A 21510-nucleotide genomic window follows, 5' to 3' on the forward strand; every position below is an offset into this window, starting at 1 on the left:
AATTGAGATTCTACATTACATTGTATAACTTGTCATTGTAGACAACGCAAGGAGAAACCCACAAGAAAGTTATACTGACTTTAATTCCTTTTTAAATGACATTTTATGTACTTTGGAGGTTTGTGTTTACAGTGATTTCTATTTTTCTGTTTTAGAGGGAAACTTTCCCCGTCCCAATATTTCATAAATTATGAAATCTAGTCTCATGCTCACTGCAAAGTCTCAAAATGTTTGATGCAACCCTTTTGATGTAACAGTTCATTGCAAATGGGGTAGTGAGAAAATGTAATGGCCCTTCATCCCAAAATAAGCACAGAGATTAAGATTTACTGAGATAACCTCTTTAAACCTTGAACGACAGGAACCCACGCTGCATGCACAAGTTACGTTTATGTCGGCCATTCTCGGCTGCCCTCCTGTGAGGTTTATGGTAGGGAGAGAGACATGTTAGCCTTTATGGTCTTTAACAAGTGTATCATTGACCAAACCATTGGGTCGGTGTAACTGCCAATATAATGTTGTAACAGTTCCCATTTAGGACGTTATGGGGCGTGCTGCAGTGATCACTGCTAGTATGGTCAATGGTATAGAACGTGGAAGGGTAGGAGAGAGAAGGCTATTGTCATTGCATGGGTCAAAGACTAGTAGCTAATTTTTGGGGGGGGGAGGGGACGGGTAGCTGGCACACAAATCACAATAGTTGATGCTTTGACTTCTCTCTCGCTCTCTCTCTCTCCCTCTTTCTATCTCTCTCTCTTGCTCTCTCTCTTTCTCTCCTTCTCTCTTCAATTAATTGAACTTGAAGTGCAGGGCTTTCAATATGGTTTCCAAAACCCTTAGATAAACCCTTGAAAGGTTGGCAGGTATTTAATCAAGACCCTTTAGGTTTGTTGCAACAAAAAAACTATTTTCCTTGTATTTTACCTGCGAAACATTAAACGTATTCAAATTCTTCTCTTTCACAAAACTCCACTTTAGGCGATGAAAACAGACTGAAAATTGCACAGTATGAATTAAAGGTTTATCACCAGAATATTTAAGACTGAATTGTCCGTCCTGCATTGTTGTTCGTGTCTGGGCAGATCAGTTGGACCGAGTTACAACCATCCTCTGTGAGGGAGGGCGGGCCAGAGTCAAGTATAAACCCCACCATTTTGACACAGTAAAAGGCAACTCTCAATGCCACCTTTGTCAGTGACTCTAGACAGGGACTTATTGACCATCTGTCGGAAAAACACGGCCTCAAAAAATACAAGATGATAATTTGAAGTGGTGAGTTGCTCAATCCAAATTCACTTCCATCTACCTTCAACTTAAAAAGCAAGCAAAGTGCTTGGAAGGAGAATAGGGTAAAACAGTCAAATTTTCTTTGAATGCTGTTTCAGATATTGGCTGCATTATCTTTATGCTCTATGATGTATGCATCTTATAAGATGATATGTTGTAATAATCTAAGTTGAAAATCCAACCTAAACAATATTCTGTACCTTTGCTTTCTTTGTCAAGTTTTAACGGCAAAAAAGGAGGTGATAAAGCATTATGACTTGTCTTGTGGGACCTTTAGATTTAATGCAGATAAAACCTATGAAAGAAACTTGCTGTTTAAAGTGTGATACCTAGAGCCAGATTGTACCATTCAATGTCAGATGTCATCATAAAAGTGTAAAGTTATAAGGACAGGGTGAAAATTGTAAAAAAATGTTTTAGTTCCTGTCTTTCACATAACTTGAGGGGCCAAGATCCAAAGGTAGAATATATACACACACGCACACACACATATATCTTGACCTTCACAATCATTGAAGAAACCTCCACTGCAGTCCCGTAGAAAGTTGCTAGGAGGCCCATCATTGAACTTGACCTTCATTTTCCCAACCCCTACTCACCTGCCAAATATCATAAGGATCCATACACAGCTTCTAAAGTTATGCTGGCAACAAAAAGACACACACAGAGACAAATGGCATGGCACCAGAAACATAACCTTCTAGGCAAAGGTAATAATGCCAATTCTGAGGTGTACCCTTACCTAGATGTAGACCAGATGCCAAGGCCACCCCTGAAGCCAAAATAAGCCGGTCTGTTTTAATTGACCTTGAGTCTAAGATCATATTCTGCTGCCCTCTAATGTTTTAGCTCCTTGTTTATTTTCACAATCTTTAACTTCGGTGCAGATAATTTGTCTTGAAGTTCACAGTTTTAACCAATCCTAACCATAAAGGTTTAACCACTAATTTCTACCCTTTTCAGATAAAGTTATAGGAAATCGAATAAATCTTTATGGACAGAAACTAGCCTTGACTTCATTTACTAGTTGGAGCTGTATAAGGCCTGGCTGACATGGCTAATTTCCTTGCAAAGTGTGAAAGAACATTAAGGTTTCCTGGATATGAATTATCATCGGGATGATAAATATAGAAATTGGACAGTGTTATATCAAGTCGTAAAGTGTGGAAGAGCTTTGCCCTGGTGACCTCTTGATGACCTCTACTAGTCGGACATACACTTTAGACTACCAGTCTACACTGCTGTCAGTCATTCTAAGAAAGGGAAGCTTAGTCTTACCACTATGATATTAGCAAGTAATCCAATCTTGTTGTCTTGACAAGTAGTTAGAAGGTGCCAGAGGGCCCAGCAGTTCTTACCATTTGATCTTTATGTGTTTTTGATTACGGGTGAAGCCAACCATGCCTGGTCCCTGTTGACAAACTTTTATGGGCCCCTCCCACCCCTTGGTGGGGCGATCCTCTGACCTCTCGGTGACCTCATCTGCCAGCCAACCCAAGGTCCTCCCTAATAGTTTGTGTACTGAGGAGTGCAAGGTCAATGCAATCATCACAGTAGATCTGTCAACATCAAAGACGCGCACGTTTACGCCACTTTTTGGTCGGTTTCCGACGATTTCTGGAAAAACATTCAAAAGCAGTAAAACCAGTGCTCTGTCACCCTACTTGGGATTTATAGTTTGGGTCTGGGAGTTTATGAGCTAGTTAATCCAGAGTTATGAGAAGAATTTACATCCGAAATAAAAAGACGGCTTCCAATAAAGTGTCTAGACTTGAAGGTCCGGATTCAAACCCTGCGACACAGTCGCCACACACACACACACAGGCCTAGGACTGCACAGGGATGGACACCGACATGGACAACACGGGCATCATGAACGAGAGCCAGTATGAGTGTATGGCAGCAGCTGCCGTGGCTCACCTTTCTATGTGGTGTTCTTTTGGTAGGTTTTCTTTTTCTTTCCTTCTTAAGTTTTGGCCACACTTGTCAGTCAAGCCGTTTATTCAGAAGTTGATATGTCAAGTAGTGGCTGTACTTTCTGTACAACACTAAGTAGGTGTCTCAACACCAGTGAAGTTGAAAAGAGACTTCCTTCCTTGTAAGAAGTGACTTTGAAGCTGTTTGATAAATCAGTGAAATACAGGCTTTTCTGCACAAGGTCAGGAAGAATTTGCACAAAAACTATTTTCCTTTGAGGTAATATTTTCAGCAAAATGAATTTAGTTGACAGGTCTTTTTGTGGGAGGGCCTGTGTGCTTAATATGATTCTTTTCTTTAGAAATAGCTGTAACACCAGTTCTTCTTAAAATTGGTATTACTTTGCAAATATTTCAGCTCCCCAAAGGTTGATCAAGTTAGACTCTTTCCCCATGAATTTAGACCTGACCTCATGTCAGGTCTGGATACTGGATTCTCTGCATTTTGGCAAGTGACCAATGTCCAACACTGTGGCTTGAGACATGCAAGTGCACGGTGATTATGTGTCCTAGAAACAGGGCCTGGACCTCACACGTTTCTACACTCTTCAGTTCATCACCTTCCTATGGCAGAAAACACAGACTGGAGTGCATTTGTAAGAGTTATCATTGGAAAATCTGACTGCTATAAATGTTCGTTTAGACCCTCTACTACTGGAAGTTCTACATATTTGTTGAATGCTGTCTGCAGCATGTAATTAGCAAAGGTCAATGAACTTTTAAGCCAGGCTAGGGTACTTGTTTGTTTTGTTTGTTAGCTTGTGGCCATTATTTTTGGACTTGTCCCTGGTTTTGACAGTTTTGACAGGGCAGCATTCTCTGTCTCTATGGATCCAAGGACGGAGCCTTGTGTTATTTACCTTCGGAAGTGTCTGAGGAAAGGGAGCAGAACCGAAACTTTGTGCAGTTTGTACAGCACTCATTATGTAGCAATTTCAAGTGTCAGCGATGGATCGAAGTAGCCTGAGTACCACTACCAGCCTCTGTAGTGACCGCTGGCTCAAAAATTTTTGGCTAGGATCGAAGGTCATTGCATTCTAATTCCAATCTCATTGGAGCATTAAGGGCCTGATTTGTGTGCCTCTGGAGTCAGTGTTGTGCTTAGCTGTTCTATAGTGCTTGTTGTAACATGATCCTATCATGCTGGAAAAGAACCATGTCTTGAATGTTGGGAGGGTCTGCATGGGGGGGGGGGGGGGTCCCAACAACGCCTTACGCTGAATTCAGAAGAACACCCTATGTATCACACTGTAATTAAGGAAGGCAATTACGCAAAATGTCTCGCTACGAATTACGTGAATAACACGGCTTTCGCTACGAATTACAGGAAATAAAAAGGGGCTGCCTGTGCCTTATGGAAAAGAGCATGCAGACCCTCTTAAGGGGGTACAAAATTCTTTCACTGTTTTGGCCACACTTTGCAAGCATGATCGTCTTAGGATTACTGTAAGTCTGACACATGCCTTAACACTAGCTGTGTCAGAGCTATTCCACCTTTGCTTGCCAAAACAATCTGTTTTTCCTACCTCTCAGGTACTCATGTCCAGAAAGGGGGCCTGCATGCCCTTTTATGTAGAGCATAATCAGCAGTTTTGATTCCTTGTACAGTAACTGGTAGGCAGACAACTCAAATTTAAAAGAGTGTTTGTGCATTCTATGTAAAGCGTAATTGATGAATGTAGCGAAAGCCTGACAAATTGTTTCTTTTAAATTTAACGTTATATAGCTGATGCCTTTTTTTGATCTAGTGTAGACCTTTGACTCAATTGTAACCCCAGAAAAGCTGGCCTTGCAAAACAGTAATCACTTAAAAAAACCATGTGGTCATTACGAGATAATTTGCATTCCTACCAAAATATTTGTCCTAATGACCATATTTTTACACAGGATATCCTTTTATATCAAATCCATTAAGATATGAAGATATTTTGATATCCTGCTCTAATGATTTTCTCATACCTCAGGAAGAATTTGATTAGCTTGTTATAAAAGCTGGCTCAAATTACAAACCTAAGGAAATTTCCTCCTCTGAATGTATCTTATATACATGTAGTTAATTACCATGGTAACAATTCCAATGGACTTTCAGACTTGATTTCTTGTTAGAAAAAGAAAAGTAGATTACAGTGAAAAAAGAGGTCAAGAGGAAAGTTTGGTATTTAACCTAGAAACCAACTTTGAAACAATTCATTTACACTCAGTCACACACACTTTCTCACTATCTGGTAATGCTGTTCTGTTATTTTCCATCTGGTTCGATAGAAAAGATCAATATTTGTTGCCAACTTTAGTTAATTAAAAGTAATATATAGAAAAGAAGATTTACTATATCTAACTGCAACTCCGAATGAAAAATGAAGTATGAAAGAAAAGACAGTTCTACCCAAGAATCAATACTAGTAAATATTGTTTTTCACAGTTGATTTTAGTAATTTTGTTCTATATACAGAGACCAGGGATTCTTTAGGGACTATTTGACTACTATCATAGGAGCAATACTTACTTATATTACAAGTTAAAGCAAAACATATCCCTTAAGGAAGATGTGATCAATACACTAAATTAATCTAAACTTTGACAAACTTTTGTTACCTGTTCCTTTGCTGTCATCTGTTACTGATTCTATAACAGATATGGAAGATTTTTGTCTTAATAAAGTCTTAACTGTCAGACTGTAAAGCCAACATGTGCAAGCTGTTTCCATTTGACATGTCGCAGATGTCTTTTATGACTTTGACCCCATAACCTAAAACATGGTACAGTCCAAGCCAATCACATCCAAACACATCAAAAATATCATTGAGTTAATGAAATGTTTTGTTGAAGTCATCTTTGCTTTATCCATTCAGTATGTACATACTTTTGTATAAAAATTGTCTCTTTTCTCCAAACTTGTAATGTTAGCAGCCATATGTTATTGAATTGCAAGGGGTGTTAGTAACTTAATGTTCGCTGTTTTCACTGTCACCCCTGTACCGTGAACTTGTCATCACCGTGAAAAACCTGTTGTAATCATTTATGATTTCTTCACACATCAGTTCTGTAAATCATTTGCTGCCACCGTGAAGTTAAAGTTCAGTGAAAATGTCCATTTTCTTACAGTCCCATGAAATTTTGCTACCGTGAAGATAAAGTGAATTACAGTACCAACCTGAGATCAGAAAAGAACAAGAAATAGTCATGCCTTCAAGTACCAGAGTTATCAACCCAGAATCAAGGTGTACGAAAATTTATTTTACCCTAGAACTATTGTAGAGTGGTATAACACAAATTTACCGATAAAATGTTAATTCGTTTATTTTTGCGTGGACTCAATTTTGTGTAAGAAGACAAAGGAGGTTTTCACAGTGCTTTTAAGTTCGTGGTTGAAACAACTCTGTAGTTAGTTCAGGTGTAATGCATTAGAAACACATATTCACAATGTTGTAAATCTTCTCTAAAAGTTCACAATGAAAACCGCAAGAATGAAACCGCCGCAAAAATTTAATGATTTACTGTACCATGGCAGGTTGAATTTAAGAGTACATGAAAGCCAAGAATAACACTTCCCTTCTCCCAATTTACACACATGGCTCTTCTTCCCTTTCATGCTTGTTATACTGGCATCAACTGTGACTTGTGTTTTAAGCTAAAGGTGAGGGTACACCAGCAGTGCTAACATTATTTGGAAGTCATTTGGCAGAAATATGGTCGGCAGCTGCGAGAGTGGCGTACCCTCTCCTTTTGACCGGACGATGCTCTTTCACCAGACTCTGACACTGCCAACACTGCCCTTGTTACAAACCGCGTAATCGCATATCTGCGTTTTTTCATGTTCCACAGAGAATTGTTGATAACGTATATGTGACAGTGTGGGACCATTAGCATGCACTTAGCAAATGACACAAACACATGCGAGCGTGCGGTTTCCTTGAACTTATCAAATTACCAGATCGTTTTTGCATAATTTGGTTTTGCGAGCTTTTGCTGCAGTTGTTTTGACACAATGCATATCCTGTTGATAGGAAGAATATGATTAATATGTTAAAAGGCTCTTGTTGATTTGGTTATTGTAAACGTAATATCAAACAAAACAAAAGATTATAAGCTGTGTAATATCGTGCAAATGGCTTACATAAATTACCTTAAGGTTGTTTGTTGTTTTGCTCAATTAGTAATTTGAGTATCCATCACAAAAGGTATTATGAAAATCTTTTCAATATCATTTTGAACAATGATATTTGATCATTAATGCATTGCCGATGTAAAAGTTTTGAATCGTTTGTACACCCACTAGTGAGGACGTCATGAAATCAGTAAATATTGATAACAATAGGTGAACTGGCTTTGCAATGTGCACAGAATTAAAAGGGTACATAATCTCATAAACCTATGCTTCCCACAAGGACTGTTTGAGCAAATTAGGGAACTGTTTAGAGCAATCATGAATTGAAGAGCGATCGTTTTAACAAACACAAGTTTTAACGCATATTCTTAACATAAGACAGTCCACAAAACAGAACAAACTTTGTCAACAGTTATCAATTTTTTTTTTGCTTTTTCACTTTGACTTGACTTGAAGTATTATTCAAACAATTGCAAGCCATTGAAAATTTTAAAGAAAAAATTACTTTAAGTTTATCTTAAATTGAACTTACCCTTTTTTCATTGTTTTCAGTGACTTTAGACTTTTTCTGCTATGGATAAGTATGATACAAATATATCAGTTTTCAGTGGCTTTAGACTTTTTGTACTATGAATCAGTATTATACAAATGTATGTGAAAACTTGTGTTTTTGTTTTCTCTTCTTGCCTGTTCCTGTCTGCTGTGGTTCTTCCCGCTGCCGTGTTTGTGTTCCCTGTGTATGGACACACCTGGCTTCACACATGCAGGTAAGGAGTTTGACATGTTTCTTATCAGCTGTATTTTCAAGAATACAAGTATAATTAACAGTCAAACTGTTAACATTTTATTTAGCTTTTCTTCTTCTTCTGGAAACTTCTGATGGTTCTGGCATTCAAACTAGCCCCCATCCCTCTAGCCTGACAAATCGCGCTCCTAGTGTCCAGCCGGTTTCCGTGACCGCCTTTAACCCTAGATGGGTGGGGGTCAGTAACCTCCGGCTGAGAGCTTGTGTAAATACAGGTTACCATCCCTCAAGTATTTTAATTTCATTATCTAATGTTTCCACATTTGTTAATGGAGGATAGTGTACATTGCTGATTGCTAAGTTTTAAATGGTTCAATTTAGAGGCAAATAAAGAACAAAACTTCAAGAGCAGATGTTCTGACTGAGGTAGAATAGATACTGGTAGCATTGGGCTTATGTGACTTTATAGACATATAGCAATTCATGTTTTTGTAAGAGTAGAAGCTGAAATTTAAAATCAAAAAGAAAAAAATTAATCACATCTGTTCAAAAAGATAAACACAACGCACATTTTTGTAAGTGAAGGAGTTGAAATTTAAAAAGAAAACTTCTTAATAGTAATACCTACATACATTCTGAAAAATATGATAAACAAACACAGTACATTCTCATTAACTGTTTTCGTAGATAATCTCTCAGGGCTTATCTTCAGATCTCATAATTAATCCGGTGATGGATTATGATTACCGCTCGCTAATTGATGCTGGCTTCTGCATCCAAAATTGATATTAAAACTCTGCACAACATTCCCTACATCCGTGTTTTCCTGCGGGGCTCGCAAGTCTCAGGACGATCGTTAGAGGAAAGACCGAGTGTTTGCGATGATTATTTTCCGCCACCCTAATTTTACCCGTACTATGTGGTAATTGGATACTAATTGCTGTATTAATATATCATCACTACCCCCCTGCAAGGAAGTAATCACAAGATATGTCGCATCTATTTTTAGCGTTTCCTTGTTGAAATCTTATATAGTGTCAGCAGGTGTGAATACACTTGGGGACTTATGTTCAGTGTTAGAAAATGTCTTGCTGAAGGACGATTATCTATCATAAGAAGGAGAAAAAATGAAAAGGTTTGCTTTAATAATCTGGATATGATTGATATTTGCTTCCTGCTGTTTTTGGATCTAGTTTGGTAATTTCAATTTTGCCTTTAAGACTTCAGAAGGAATGTTGGTTCAATTCTAGAAAGTAGCATTGATCTTAGAAAGGTGAGTCTTAGAAAGTGCTGACTTAGGCTTAAGAAATGTTAGAAATCGCAGACACTCCTAGCCCACTCGACTGAAACCTCTGCTTGGAGAATAGGCTTTTGCCTAGCCTAGGATTTTTGGCAAACCTTTTGATGTAATTTTTATAATTTTTGGTATTAGACAAGCCAATTTTGTCTGTCAAAACTATTTCAGAATGGCCATTACTTTAGTCCAGATGATGGACACTTGGCAAAATCCTTAAACTTCTTTGTTCAGAACATTCTAATTTCGGTTTGGTCTGACAGGGAAAGAGAGGAAGAGAGAAAGATAGATAGGGCCTGGCCTTGTCCAGTCTGGTACTTACCCAGCAAGGGTTAGCACCTGTCAGTTGGCTTGCCTTTTTTCCTGACATGGTGTAAAAAAAGTAGCCTTGATGAGTCTAACTCACTTCCTGGAACTACTGTACTTCCTGGAACCAAGGAGGTTGCTGGAACTACATGTACGTGGGCAAAAAGAGAATGGATGGACCAGGGCCGTCTTTAGCATCCATCCGTCAGTCCCTGAATGGAATTTTGCTGCTCGGGAAATACAGAACTTTCAACCATTCTGTCCCCCTTGATGCACAAAGATATAACTTCATGACATAGTCAACAGTGTGACAAAATGTTCGCAAAATTTAGATAAAGCTATTCGGAATTCATCCCTCAAAATACACGGGGAAAGCATTTCAGAGGGTTGAAAAGTTCAAACTTTTGCAGACTACTACAGCACCACACCGCACCCCCACCCCATTATTTTTTCGCTCTGTCAAATAAAACAAAGACAACTGAGAAAATCTAAAGCTAGAAAAAAACTTGGTTTGAACAGGCAACCTTTGCAACCCAGTCAGGTTGTTTCTAAAGCCTGCGGTTCTTGGCAATATTTTTACTAACGTCAAGGTGAGACATTGGGCAACATGCATATCTCTGTGTGTATCACTCTCAGCTAATAGCTTTAAGGAAAACATTCCTCATGCGTATTGTAATATGATTATATCTGTAGATATGCTGAGAGAGAAGAGTAGTAGAGATGGAATCTTAGAATTTTACAAGAAGATAGTACAAGACATTGCAGCATCTTATCATTAGCTTGAACAGACAACGTTAGAATAAGGAATGATAATATCAAATGAAATTACCCTTAAATCATAGATATTGGACCATAAAGCTTTTTTCTACTAAGTCAGGATGGCAGAAACACCCGATAAGAGTTTGTAGTGCTCTAGTTTACCTACATAATGTGGAGAATCATGGAGATCGATAGCCTTGAACATGATTTGTGATGAAATTGTATCAATGAAAATAGATTTATCATTGGATGTTGTCGGGTGGTTTGGTTAATGGGACATAATTTAACCAGTTACTAATGTTTAGAAAAATAACAATATGCACAAGAAGGTGTAAAGAAAAATATAGAGATTGACAGAAGGAAAAACTTCAGAATAAAAGAAGTACACCAATTGTTTTTTCCTTAGCTGTTCAATGGTTTTCAGTCGCCTTATATAGCCTCAATTGGTTACCAATAGTTAAACATCCGTTCAAAACCTTTGACGTCATTTTTTACAATTACTTGTGTAAAGTGTTGTCTCTCCGCCTGTTAATATTTCACATATTGTATGCAACTCAATCTATGTTCAAAATATCCCCATTATTAAAAGCTGACATTTCCATATACAGTGTGTATACACAGTAACTTGTTCAAACGTTCGGACATGTTGCTGAAAAGAAAGTATCACCACTTTGTCAATAGATAACTCTTAGACGATAGATAGGTTTTCTTTGTAAATGACTGAAATACTAAGAATTTATACCAAGTGTGAGCTGCCTTGTGGGTCTAGCAGCAGTGGTGGCTTGAACGTTCGAACAGTTGCAACGTTGGGTACAAGGTTCAAGAGTGATAGACTGGTAACACTGGCTAAGACTGTGCAAATATCTGGCTGTTAACGACCACGCACTTCGGACTGTTGTTGTGGAGTAAAGTCGCCATTTTGGGTGGCATACAGACTTTGTTCTGCTTTGCCGTGTTGTCGTTATGGTAAGGTTGGTGTGTTTCGGATCCAAAGGTCCAGACATCAAGGTTGGAGATCCTACTGTGAAAGGTATTGTATGTCACTTCTCGCTTATGTAACAGTCTCTGCACATGTAATACATTATCAACATGAAGTTAAACAATGTATAAGTATGAACGGCATTCCGTATGTGTCAAACACGGGAAACCAAGCATGGTATCAATCAAAAGGATCTTTGCGGGCCGAGTTTCCCAAATGAACATTCCTCGCCAAGGTTGTCTGCGAGAAGTTCACATTCTTGGAATAAATGCCAAGTGGAGGATGTCGGACCTGTCGAGGTGAGAATTTACAACCCGGCTTGGACGTGACAGTGAGTTTCCTTCTCGCTTGTTCCCCCAACAGGTAGCAAATGTCACATGTCAAAGTCCATTTCACTCCAACACCCTCCTATAATGAACTGAACCGCTGTGTTTCACCACAACACTTATTGGCTTTCCAAGAAACCATATGTTTACCTGTGTGTTATTTGTTTGGCTACTTGTCTCTGTGACATTCTGGCTTATATATGAGAGCTGGCAACAAAAAGCTATCAATTTTCGAAACATTTTGTGCAAGTTTGTTCCAGAGAGTTGAACTTTGCTTTTTGTATGCATTCGTCGTACCTTGTGAAGAGCATCAGGTAAACTGACCTATGGAACATCTTAGCTCCAGAAGTTTCTCTTGACCTTTGACCCTTTGCTACTGTGGGACCACAGATCCAATTCAAGATCCGGGTAATGAAAGTTTAATTTCATATCTAACAGAAAAAGTCTGAGAGAAAGTTTAAGGAAACAGTGTTTTCATCCACTCTCCTTTCTATTTTCACCCCATCAACTTTTACAAAAAGAATATAGCCCTAAGCAGCTGAGGTATTCATTTTTCCTCAGATTATACTGAAGGCATCAAACCGTTTAGTCCAGAAATCTATTTAGTAGGAAAATCGTTGCACTTAGCTCTATTGTTACTGCCATACACACGTGCTTGTGTGCAACTTTGTGACTACTGATAGTGATTAATGTGGCAATTAAAAACTTCTGTATTTCCCCGTATGCGAAACATTAACAAGTTCCTCTTGCTTTATCAGATTATGCTAAATCATGAAAATGGATTCCTCCTGATATATATAAATTGTATATATATACTTTGAATGAACTTTGAAACTGCCGCATAGTATGTCAGTTGACAGTACTTTTCATAGAGGGGTGTTACGGTAGACGAAAAACAACTTATCTTCTAACAGGTGGCACTTGGACAGGTGTGCTACATCTTCATCTTTGTCATCATGTCAGAATAAGATTGATATCATATTGTGTCCAGAATAAATACTCGCATCCACTGAATGCTGATGCTAACATTAACACCCTACGGCTGATTTCACAAGAGGATCCATAAGTGTAACACTTCTGTGAACAGTGAAGAGTTGGAGAGTGAACTTTTGGTTTGTGAATTACTTGAGCAATTGAGCAACACTGGCTCTTGTTGCTAAACTGTACAAATTCTAGGATCCTTTATTATAAGTCTAGCGTAAAATTATTCCATTGTAACATTCAACATCTGAAACAAGTCCATGTGAATAAAGTTTTCCATGTTCAGTGTTAATACATTTCTTTAAAGTCGTATTGTAAATTAATTTGTAGATTATGAGCAGCAATGTTCACACACCTTTCAGTGAATGACGCATTATGTGGACCTTTTTGCATATTCAATTGTCTTCACTGTCATCAAAAGTCTTTTTTTAACTCGGGATTTACGTCATAGCATGTTTGTCAAGCATTTGAATTGTGTACCAAACGAGCGAGGTAGACAGTTGGGCGGACATGAGTAGACGCTACCTCTGCGGCATTGTCCGGGAGGTCAAAGTTCACCTAAAATATCACAGCTTTCAATTTGATAAAAAGCAGGAGCAAAAAGGACGTCACTGCTGACAGATTGGTACATTACTCCCGACCAGCAAATGTCACCAAAGAATTACGACTCCGCTGGAAAATTGAAGAATTAAATTACGATTATCATATCAGTAGCAGAGATCGGAATGCTAATGCGCCGAATGCTGTACATCACCATCGCGCGTATCACTCAGAATTCGTTCATTAACCTACGTTACAGTAAAGTTTTATGGCATTAATATTTCAAAATTAATCAAGGAGTGATGGATCTACGCTGAAGGTAGGACGCTGCACTGTCGTAGAGCCTGCCCTAATGAAGACATTAATTTTGTGACCAGGATAAAGCATCCGGGCGAGAGTCGGCGGCACACGACGGCTCATCCGTCATTCGCGAGCCCGGTCCTCGGTCACAGGATTTGATAAGTAGACGCTCTGGTCCAATTTTCGTTTTGGTCAGTGAAAAGGGCAGACAGCGAAAAACTGATGGAAAATGTTGGAAGAACGTGCAATGAAATCAATTTTTGTCTCAGTCCATGTCGATGTTTATAATCAAACGAAGTGGAATAAGATTTTGTAATGAAAAAGACAAAGCCTCTGTAAATCTTAGGCTGAAACCCAATTTAACAGAATCAAAATTTACTACTAGTAATTAGACATACTGGTTGGATTTTTAAGAAATTCCTTTGGGTTTATAGTTGGGTATATGGAAATTATACTAGGTATCAATTAAACTGGGCCTGGTAAACCGTAATTTTCAAAATACATGCAGTTTGTCCGAATCAAAAATGGTTTGACATTTTGTCCTTTTAAAGTACCAGTACGTGTTATGTATGGGGAAGCTACAGTCATCCTCAATATTTGGTCTTATCTACCGTTCTATCGGTTACACCTGACAGGTTGGTCAGGTGTTTTGAATACCTCAGAGGTCAACAAACTCTCGGGTTGAAAATGGTGAACTTTTGTTGAACCCATAGATGCCCTGTCTGGTCGGCACACTGTACTGCTGGACCAACCAACAGTAATGCTGGACTGTCAGTTATAAAGTCCATAAACAGAGCAAAAGGCAGGTCTTGGCTTGGTTGTCAGATCTTTATCGCCTTCCGCAATCAAGGCCTAAACATAGATTTTTAGACTGATAGATCTAACAAAGTCATTGTCTTATGATGCATAGACACAGATAAGAGTCCGAGTAGTGTGGAAAAATTCTCAAAAGTGTTTAAGGATTTGGTTGAAAGCCAGTATTGCAATATTTTCTTTGAGTTTCATTTTAGTTTAGGAACAAATGAAACTAATAAAGCCACCTGTCGGTCATCAGATGTGTAATAGGAACTTTTCTTAAACCACTCATTAAAAACTTATTTTGTAACTCTCAGATAGATCTAGGAATTCAACTTTGAATAAATAGTTCATTAAAAAATAACAAGATATAACTGAAAATTTTGAAACAAACTTCCCTCACGTGTGTTCCCTCGAAAGAAACACATACGGTTTTCAGAAGAAGGTGGATCTGTTACTTAAGTTGCATGCAGAATTCGTATATCTTTTCAAATCTTTAAGACAATATCCCCTCAAGCTATTTGAATTGAATGTTGTTATGTCGCATGGAATCCGCCAAAGTCTTTAGGAATAACCTGGTTGACAGTCATTGAAGATTCTGCTCTTAACAGAAGAAATGAGAAAATCCTCTTGTTCTAATCTAAATCTCAGATTTGACCAGACATGATGTGTATACATGTATACCACAATGCAACAGGCTTACAGGAGGGGAAAGGTTGGAGCCCAGTGCATTATGGGATGTTTTCTTTACTTTACTACACCTGACAGACTTGTGTAAATCCTCTGTGGACAGCTTGTACCCTTAACCTTCTATCCGGGGTGCCTCCCCAAGTTTTCACTTGTGGAAAGTGCCAAGGGTTTTTAGGTCAGGAATTGACAGGGACATTTTACGGCTAAAACCACGTTTTTAGGATTTGCTGGCTCTTCACAAAGGAAGATGATCCAGCACCATTTAGTTTAAGGCACATGTCGGAATTCGGTTTTAGCCAGCTGAGCTTTCCCAAATTCCAAGCCTTCCACGGGTGTTGACCGGCAACCTTGAACTTTCCTGGGACTGTTGAGTTCGTGGGAAGTTCAAAAGCCCTCCGGTCACGTAAGCATGCCGCTGAAGTTGGAAGTGATGTAAATCATGTGGAAATTACTAGACCTGCCCTTGCGGTTTGTTTTGAAACATACCAGGATCGAGTACTTCTCCTATGACGGGATAGAGCCTTCCGATAAAGGGTCACCGCAAGTTCAGCCATTGTTGCTTTGAGTTTGAGAAGTGTTTGGATCCAAATTGGTTGGACAGTTGTACATGCAACAGGTTGTTCTTGGAACATCCACAGCTCAAGATAGAAAATGCAGAGTGTACAAAGAGAAATTATCAAAATGTGATGTTTTATTCTCTGATATGCTACAGTCTAAAGGTGCTTGCAGCTGTATGGTCAATGTATTGCAAGTTCAGCATTCATACCAGACACACTATCTCTCTCTCTCTCTCTCTCTCTCTCTCTCTCCATCTTTCTCAAACTCTCTCTCTTGTGTACTCTCTCTTATGCGCTCTTTTATGCCCTTTCTCTTGCTCTCTCTCTTATGCCCTTTCTCTCTCTTTCTCTTCTCTCTCTCTCTCTCTCTCTCTCTCTCTCTCTCTCTCTCTCTCTCTCTCTCTCTCTCTCTCTTATAATCTTACTCAAGTCTGGCACATCCTTTCGAAAATTTAATGTTGACATTCTGATAAAAGATGTGTTGTACACCTGTAGACACAGTTGAAGGCATCCGCCACAAAGAAAGGATGTCCACAGATGCCATAACACCTGTCTGGGCCGAACACTGATGTGTAAATCTTACATATGAATGCACAACAAATAAATTGCCACAGGGATAAACACATTAGCTGATCAGCATTATCTGGAACGTACTCAAAGTGTGACATACAAGGACTACTTAAAAGAAGTACAACCCTTACACTATAACTAAGCCCCACAATGACTATGATTCTTATGTTTTAAACTTCCGTTGTAGTCGCGTGATTGTGCAATCTGCCCGCTAGGTCGAAATCACACACCTGTGAAAAGTAATCAGTTCTTCTGCGCCAGGTGACCTTGTGCATAACCTTGTGAATCCCGCATCAGGAACGCCCAGGTCTCCAGACATGATGTGTCTGTAGGCTGTTGACAAAATGTCTACGTTAGTCAGCATCATAGGTAGTGTGGGTGTCAGGCTTTTTGGCTTTCTACTGCTCTTTCCGTTTCTTACCTTTTAGCCTGGGTGCCAGCCTTTTAAGCTTAACTCCGCTCACCCCGTCTCTTATGTTTTAGCCTTGAAGGACTGTCAAATCAATGGTCCAAGACTTTTTCACCAGACAACCATGTGATGTAGCCTGGCTGCCAGCCTTTTTAGCTTTCTTCCGCTCACTCGGTCGCTTCTGTAGCCAAAAATGGAAGTGACCGAGAGGGTATTTTAGCTAAAAAGGCTGGCAGCCAGGCTACATCCCATGGTTGTCTGTGTAACAGGCAGGGGTTCAAGCACCACTAACTGACCAGTCTAACTGGTCCGGACCTTTTAGCCTAGTGGTTCGCATGTGGACTGTGCACTGGTGGGCCCGGGTTTGATCTCCAGGAGCCAGAAGACTACTCCCCTCTTTGTTTCATCTGGTAAAAAATTCTTGGACCATTGATTAGACAGTCCTTCAAGTATTTGGTTCGATGGCTTAAAATTCTCATCCCACATAATGACTTTTAAAAATCAATTACATGAAAATCCATGTGTCCACACACTTCCATTTTGCGATTCAAAACTGGCAGATCACAGAAAAAAAAGTTCTTAACACAAAATCCTTGGATGCACATTTGATTGAAATCTATCCGATAATAGTATCTGAAAGAAACTCTTCCCAGCTTTGTGTGGGTCGCCACTCCCCCACAGCCAAGTGTGCCCAGTCATTTAAAAAGACATTAAACAGCTCTGCTCCCTTGGGAGATTGAAATAGGAAAGCGAGTGGCAGGCCCTATGGGTCAGCTATAGTGTTTAGCCCCAGAGGTTAACCTTTTTGGTTTGGGTCAATTAACCATTACTCCTGAACTCTCACCCATATTCAGGGTGTCACCACCCCTGCATGCTTCAAGACTTCTCCTGACAACGCCACAAAGGGAGGGAAATTCTTCTACCCCTCCCCAAAGATGAGAGTGTGGGACTGAAGCCAGTACAGGGCCCATAGGACCTTACAGTAAACCAGTAGCATAGAAGGGCCACCTCCCTACATTGCCCAGTGACACTCAAGACCCTAAACAAAGTTGACCTTTCGATGACCCCCAAGGATCCCTGCCCAGTTCCAAACAACCATGCAAAGTTTCAAGGTCCTCATAACACTTAACATTTCTGAGTAAAAAGCTTCTGAAACAGGATCCCCATAGTGCAGATGGACACACTTGGAATGGGAGGTCGAAAGTAACCTAAAACAGGAAAGGTGTTGTTAAGCTATAGCAAGGCCGTTCTAGTCTATACCCTACAAGCCTAGACAATATGGTGAACTCTGGTTGACACCGTGTTAGCTGGCTTCTAGCTAGAGGCATGCGAAGGTTCAAATTTGACACGTTCTGACACTTTAATTGAGAGACAGTGTTGTGCTTGGTCGTAATTCTGCCCCCAGTTGATTTTCATAGGAAACAGAAGCTTTCAGAAAGGAAAAAAGTCATCTGTCAAAATGACTGGGGGTGCAACCAGGGGACATCCATGGGAAAGTTGCTGACCCCTCGCTGAACCCTCCCAAACACACCGTGTTTACTTACTCAGATAACTTAGAATACAGTCTCAAACCCACCCAACACTTCACCACACTTTCTACAACCATAACTCACACTAAATGATGTATGAAAATGTTACCAAAGATGCATTTTGCGGTAAGAAACAAAAGACATTTAGTCTCAACCTTCCCTTTAATGAGTTCCAGTCCAAGGAACTGTCTAGCACTGACTGGAGTCTTATCAAGATAATGGAAGGTAGACACACACAGGACAGGAGAGTAAGCAAATATCTGCTTGGGGAAAGTTTGCCAAGCTGTTGGGAAGGGAGCGAGAGACTTTGGGCTTTAATATTATTTACTTAGGGAGGTAAGGGGACTTTTTGGTCCCTTAATTATAAAGTGGTCTGCAGGGGAAGAAGAGTGGCTACACTTTCTGGTATCAAACAATATATCACAGACCTTAAATGTGCTTTCCTCACCTATCTCTTATATCTTATGGACATCTGAAACGTCTGATATTTTCATATTGTAATCCAGTGGTATACATTGAATTAAAATTAAATATTTCTTATATCTTTAAAGGAAAAAGGTATTGCGTATTGGTTTTGAAAGGTAAGTTTCTGACTAATTATTGGTTACAATCTGGATGAGTGTTTTCTGTACTGATACTAGTTTCATCATCATCATTGGTCGGCTGCTGAGCAGGCAAAGTTTCTTCCAGTTTCTTTTGTCGCTGGTAAGGTGTAAGTTGTACATTGTTGTCTCCCAGGTGCTGCTAAAGTGTTGCTAGTAGAAGCTTGGCATTCTGAATTTTTTTTCCGACATAGCACTATTAGGAGTCCACTGTGTTCTGTTGCTGAAGTGGTCTGAACATCCTGCAGCTGCAATCAGTCTTTCTCCAAATCACTTTTTCCAACGTAGCACAATCAGATATTGGATTTCATGGCAAACAATTGTTCGAAGTTGACAGCTAATACTTACTTTGGTCAAAGATTGCTCGTCATGAGCTAATCTATGGGTGTACATATACTTGAAAAGTTGTACTTGCAATCAAAGTTTAATCTATGACAAAATTAAGATTATATGATCCCTTTAGATCGTCAGATGGGCATTCTTCAAGATGATGCAATCCTGTCATGTTGTGTTGCAAGAAGACACCATGCTTCAGGGGGACACTGGGGAGATGCTATCTCTGCAAGCCTCCATCAGAAGTCTGCCACCTGCCACTCAGTCCTGGACTTGTTTTGGATTTCTTGTGGCGTCTGGCCAGGGTGTGTCAACGTTGAGCAACTGTACATGTTTACTCCAGTCTCTCAGCCTGTCACATTAAGGAGCTGTAAGAACCAGTTCCAGAGCACCAACAACCGGCTCGAGTGTGGGCAAGAATGTACGCATGGTTTTCGCTTGGAAAAGCAACTGTGACTGTGGTATTTCGTACTCTGTGTGAAGAACATTTGCCACACATTTTGACTACTGTACAGGCACACATGCTTTCTTGCACACAGAAATACTTCAGCAAGCAAAAACTTCTTCAAACTTAAAAATACAACCTGAAGAAAATTGTGCAATAAAACTAACTTTGATTCCTACCACACTTTTCGCAGTGCGCAGATTCCAAAATTTACCGAATCCCAGATATTGTATATAAATCCTCTAGAACGTGTTTTCCTATAGAAAAGATCCAATCCTTCTGTGTATGGTTCGACAAAGCTGGGCTTGAGGACAGGTAAGGCGGCTATGCTTTGCGGGCTTTGTCATAGCTCTTCCAGCAGTTTGATTCTTCCTATGAGACACAATTTGCTGGCAAGTTGTATAAAATGTTTCTAAGTTACTGTGAATGAGGATTCCAATTTGAACACTTGTCAAACTTTCCACCAACCTCTCTAGGATGCCTCTAACCAAATATAGTTTAATCCGAATTGGATTTTCTTTGTGTCAAAGGCCAAAAATAGTTTTGACTTGCATGTTTTGTATCACAGTCTCAAATACTGGACCAGATACGAATGCCATAGGAGGCCCACTGAGGGTAGATGCCAGTTCTTCTTAAATCAAATGCTCCCACAAAACTAAAACTAGACTTTTATGGTAGTGATTCGCAAATTGATGACACAGGTATGCAGTAATAAAGACAATGGATGTTGCTTTCATTGTTGAAGTCCTAAGTACTGGTATCTTTAATACAGTCAATGTATTAGTATATTTTGTGCCATCTTTATGTCTTTATTGAAGAAAATTCATTAGTGGTGTGCCCTAAGGTTGGCATCAAAATGGTTGGCCAGGCATACAGTTGTTAGAATGTTTTTTGTGCTTTGAAAACCTTGGTAAACAGGCTAGAGGGACTCTGTTGGTGGTATTCCTTATATACTGTATTAGATAGCTGGTGTAAGTAGTAACGGAAGTCCGCAGTGTTATAAACCCATCCACCCACACATGTGCGTTAAGCACCAGTGGAAATCCTCCTTAAGTCAACAAGAGGCCCTGGATCAGCTTGGGGATTAGGGGCACTGTTCAATGTTTGTCTGAGATTAGTGTCAAAATTGGGGTTATGTTTCATGCTTTTATGGGATAGGATAAATTGGAATATGCAAGACATTGTTTTGACTATAAGATATGTATGTCATTGTAATTTGTACACGTAGTTATTGAACAATGAATACAGACTATCCATTTTGACAAAAAAGAAGGAATGTTTAATTTATAGGAATATATTTTTCGATTTGTTGAAACAAAATGGACAGTCAACTTTGCATAGTACATTACACAGGTTCAACATAGGCAGAGACATTCTCAATGTACAATGGACATAGATCTGGAATATCCTGTCCCAAGTGTAAGGACTGCAAAGTGCGAGTTTTGGTAGCATAGTGACAGTATAGAATCAGTATATAGTTTAGGACCCTCTAGCTGGTCTTGCAGTAGGATTGCTGATTATGCACTCGATTACTAGAATTCAATTCTCAATATATACAAGAAAGGTGTAACAAAGAGTTACAGAAAAAAGCTGGATATAGGACAACATATGTGTCCAGTTCTTTCTTTTTTACATCTCTTTTTTTTTCTGTTGGCACCTTTTCTCTGCTACTATTAGTATAGAGCTATCCAGTTCCAAAGCTTCTTTCCTGCTAAATTGCAGTGTCTTTATTGGTCTCAGAGGTAGATATTTGCTATGGAGATTACACCTTACCTAACAGGTGTGCTGAGCTCAGAGTAAATTTGTCTCATATATGAGGTGGGATTGCCCAATAGATTAATTGGTCTTCACTGAAGGGAGTGTTTGACTTCTTTCAAAGTCTGGCCGCCTTTTGTAAATGCAAAACTACACACACACACCTATGCACTGTTTGTCATTAGTGTATTACTGTGTGTAAAGTTGTCAATACTTAAGAGTGGTAT

The 21510-nt window shown here is 39.4% G+C and overlaps 1 protein-coding gene across 3 annotated transcripts in view; it reads left to right on the plus strand.

Moving 5' to 3' along the window:
- Positions 1–21510, plus strand: part of LOC136420924 (retinoic acid receptor alpha-like) — a 141521-nt gene that overhangs the window by 90580 nt on the left and 29431 nt on the right. Inside the window, exon 1 of one of the 3 annotated variants that reach the window (XM_066408055.1) lies at positions 11369–11502. The exons of the other annotated variants lie outside the window; for them this stretch is intronic. Within the exon in view, the coding sequence (XP_066264152.1) occupies positions 11436–11502 (67 nt within the window). The 5' untranslated portion in view covers positions 11369–11435. Of the gene's footprint in view, positions 1–11368; positions 11503–21510 lie in introns of those variants that run through there. 3 annotated transcript variants of the gene reach the window in all.

Source organism: Branchiostoma lanceolatum, chromosome 15 (assembly GCF_035083965.1).
Source record: "Branchiostoma lanceolatum isolate klBraLanc5 chromosome 15, klBraLanc5.hap2, whole genome shotgun sequence".
NCBI classification, from domain to species: domain Eukaryota; kingdom Metazoa; phylum Chordata; class Leptocardii; order Amphioxiformes; family Branchiostomatidae; genus Branchiostoma; species Branchiostoma lanceolatum.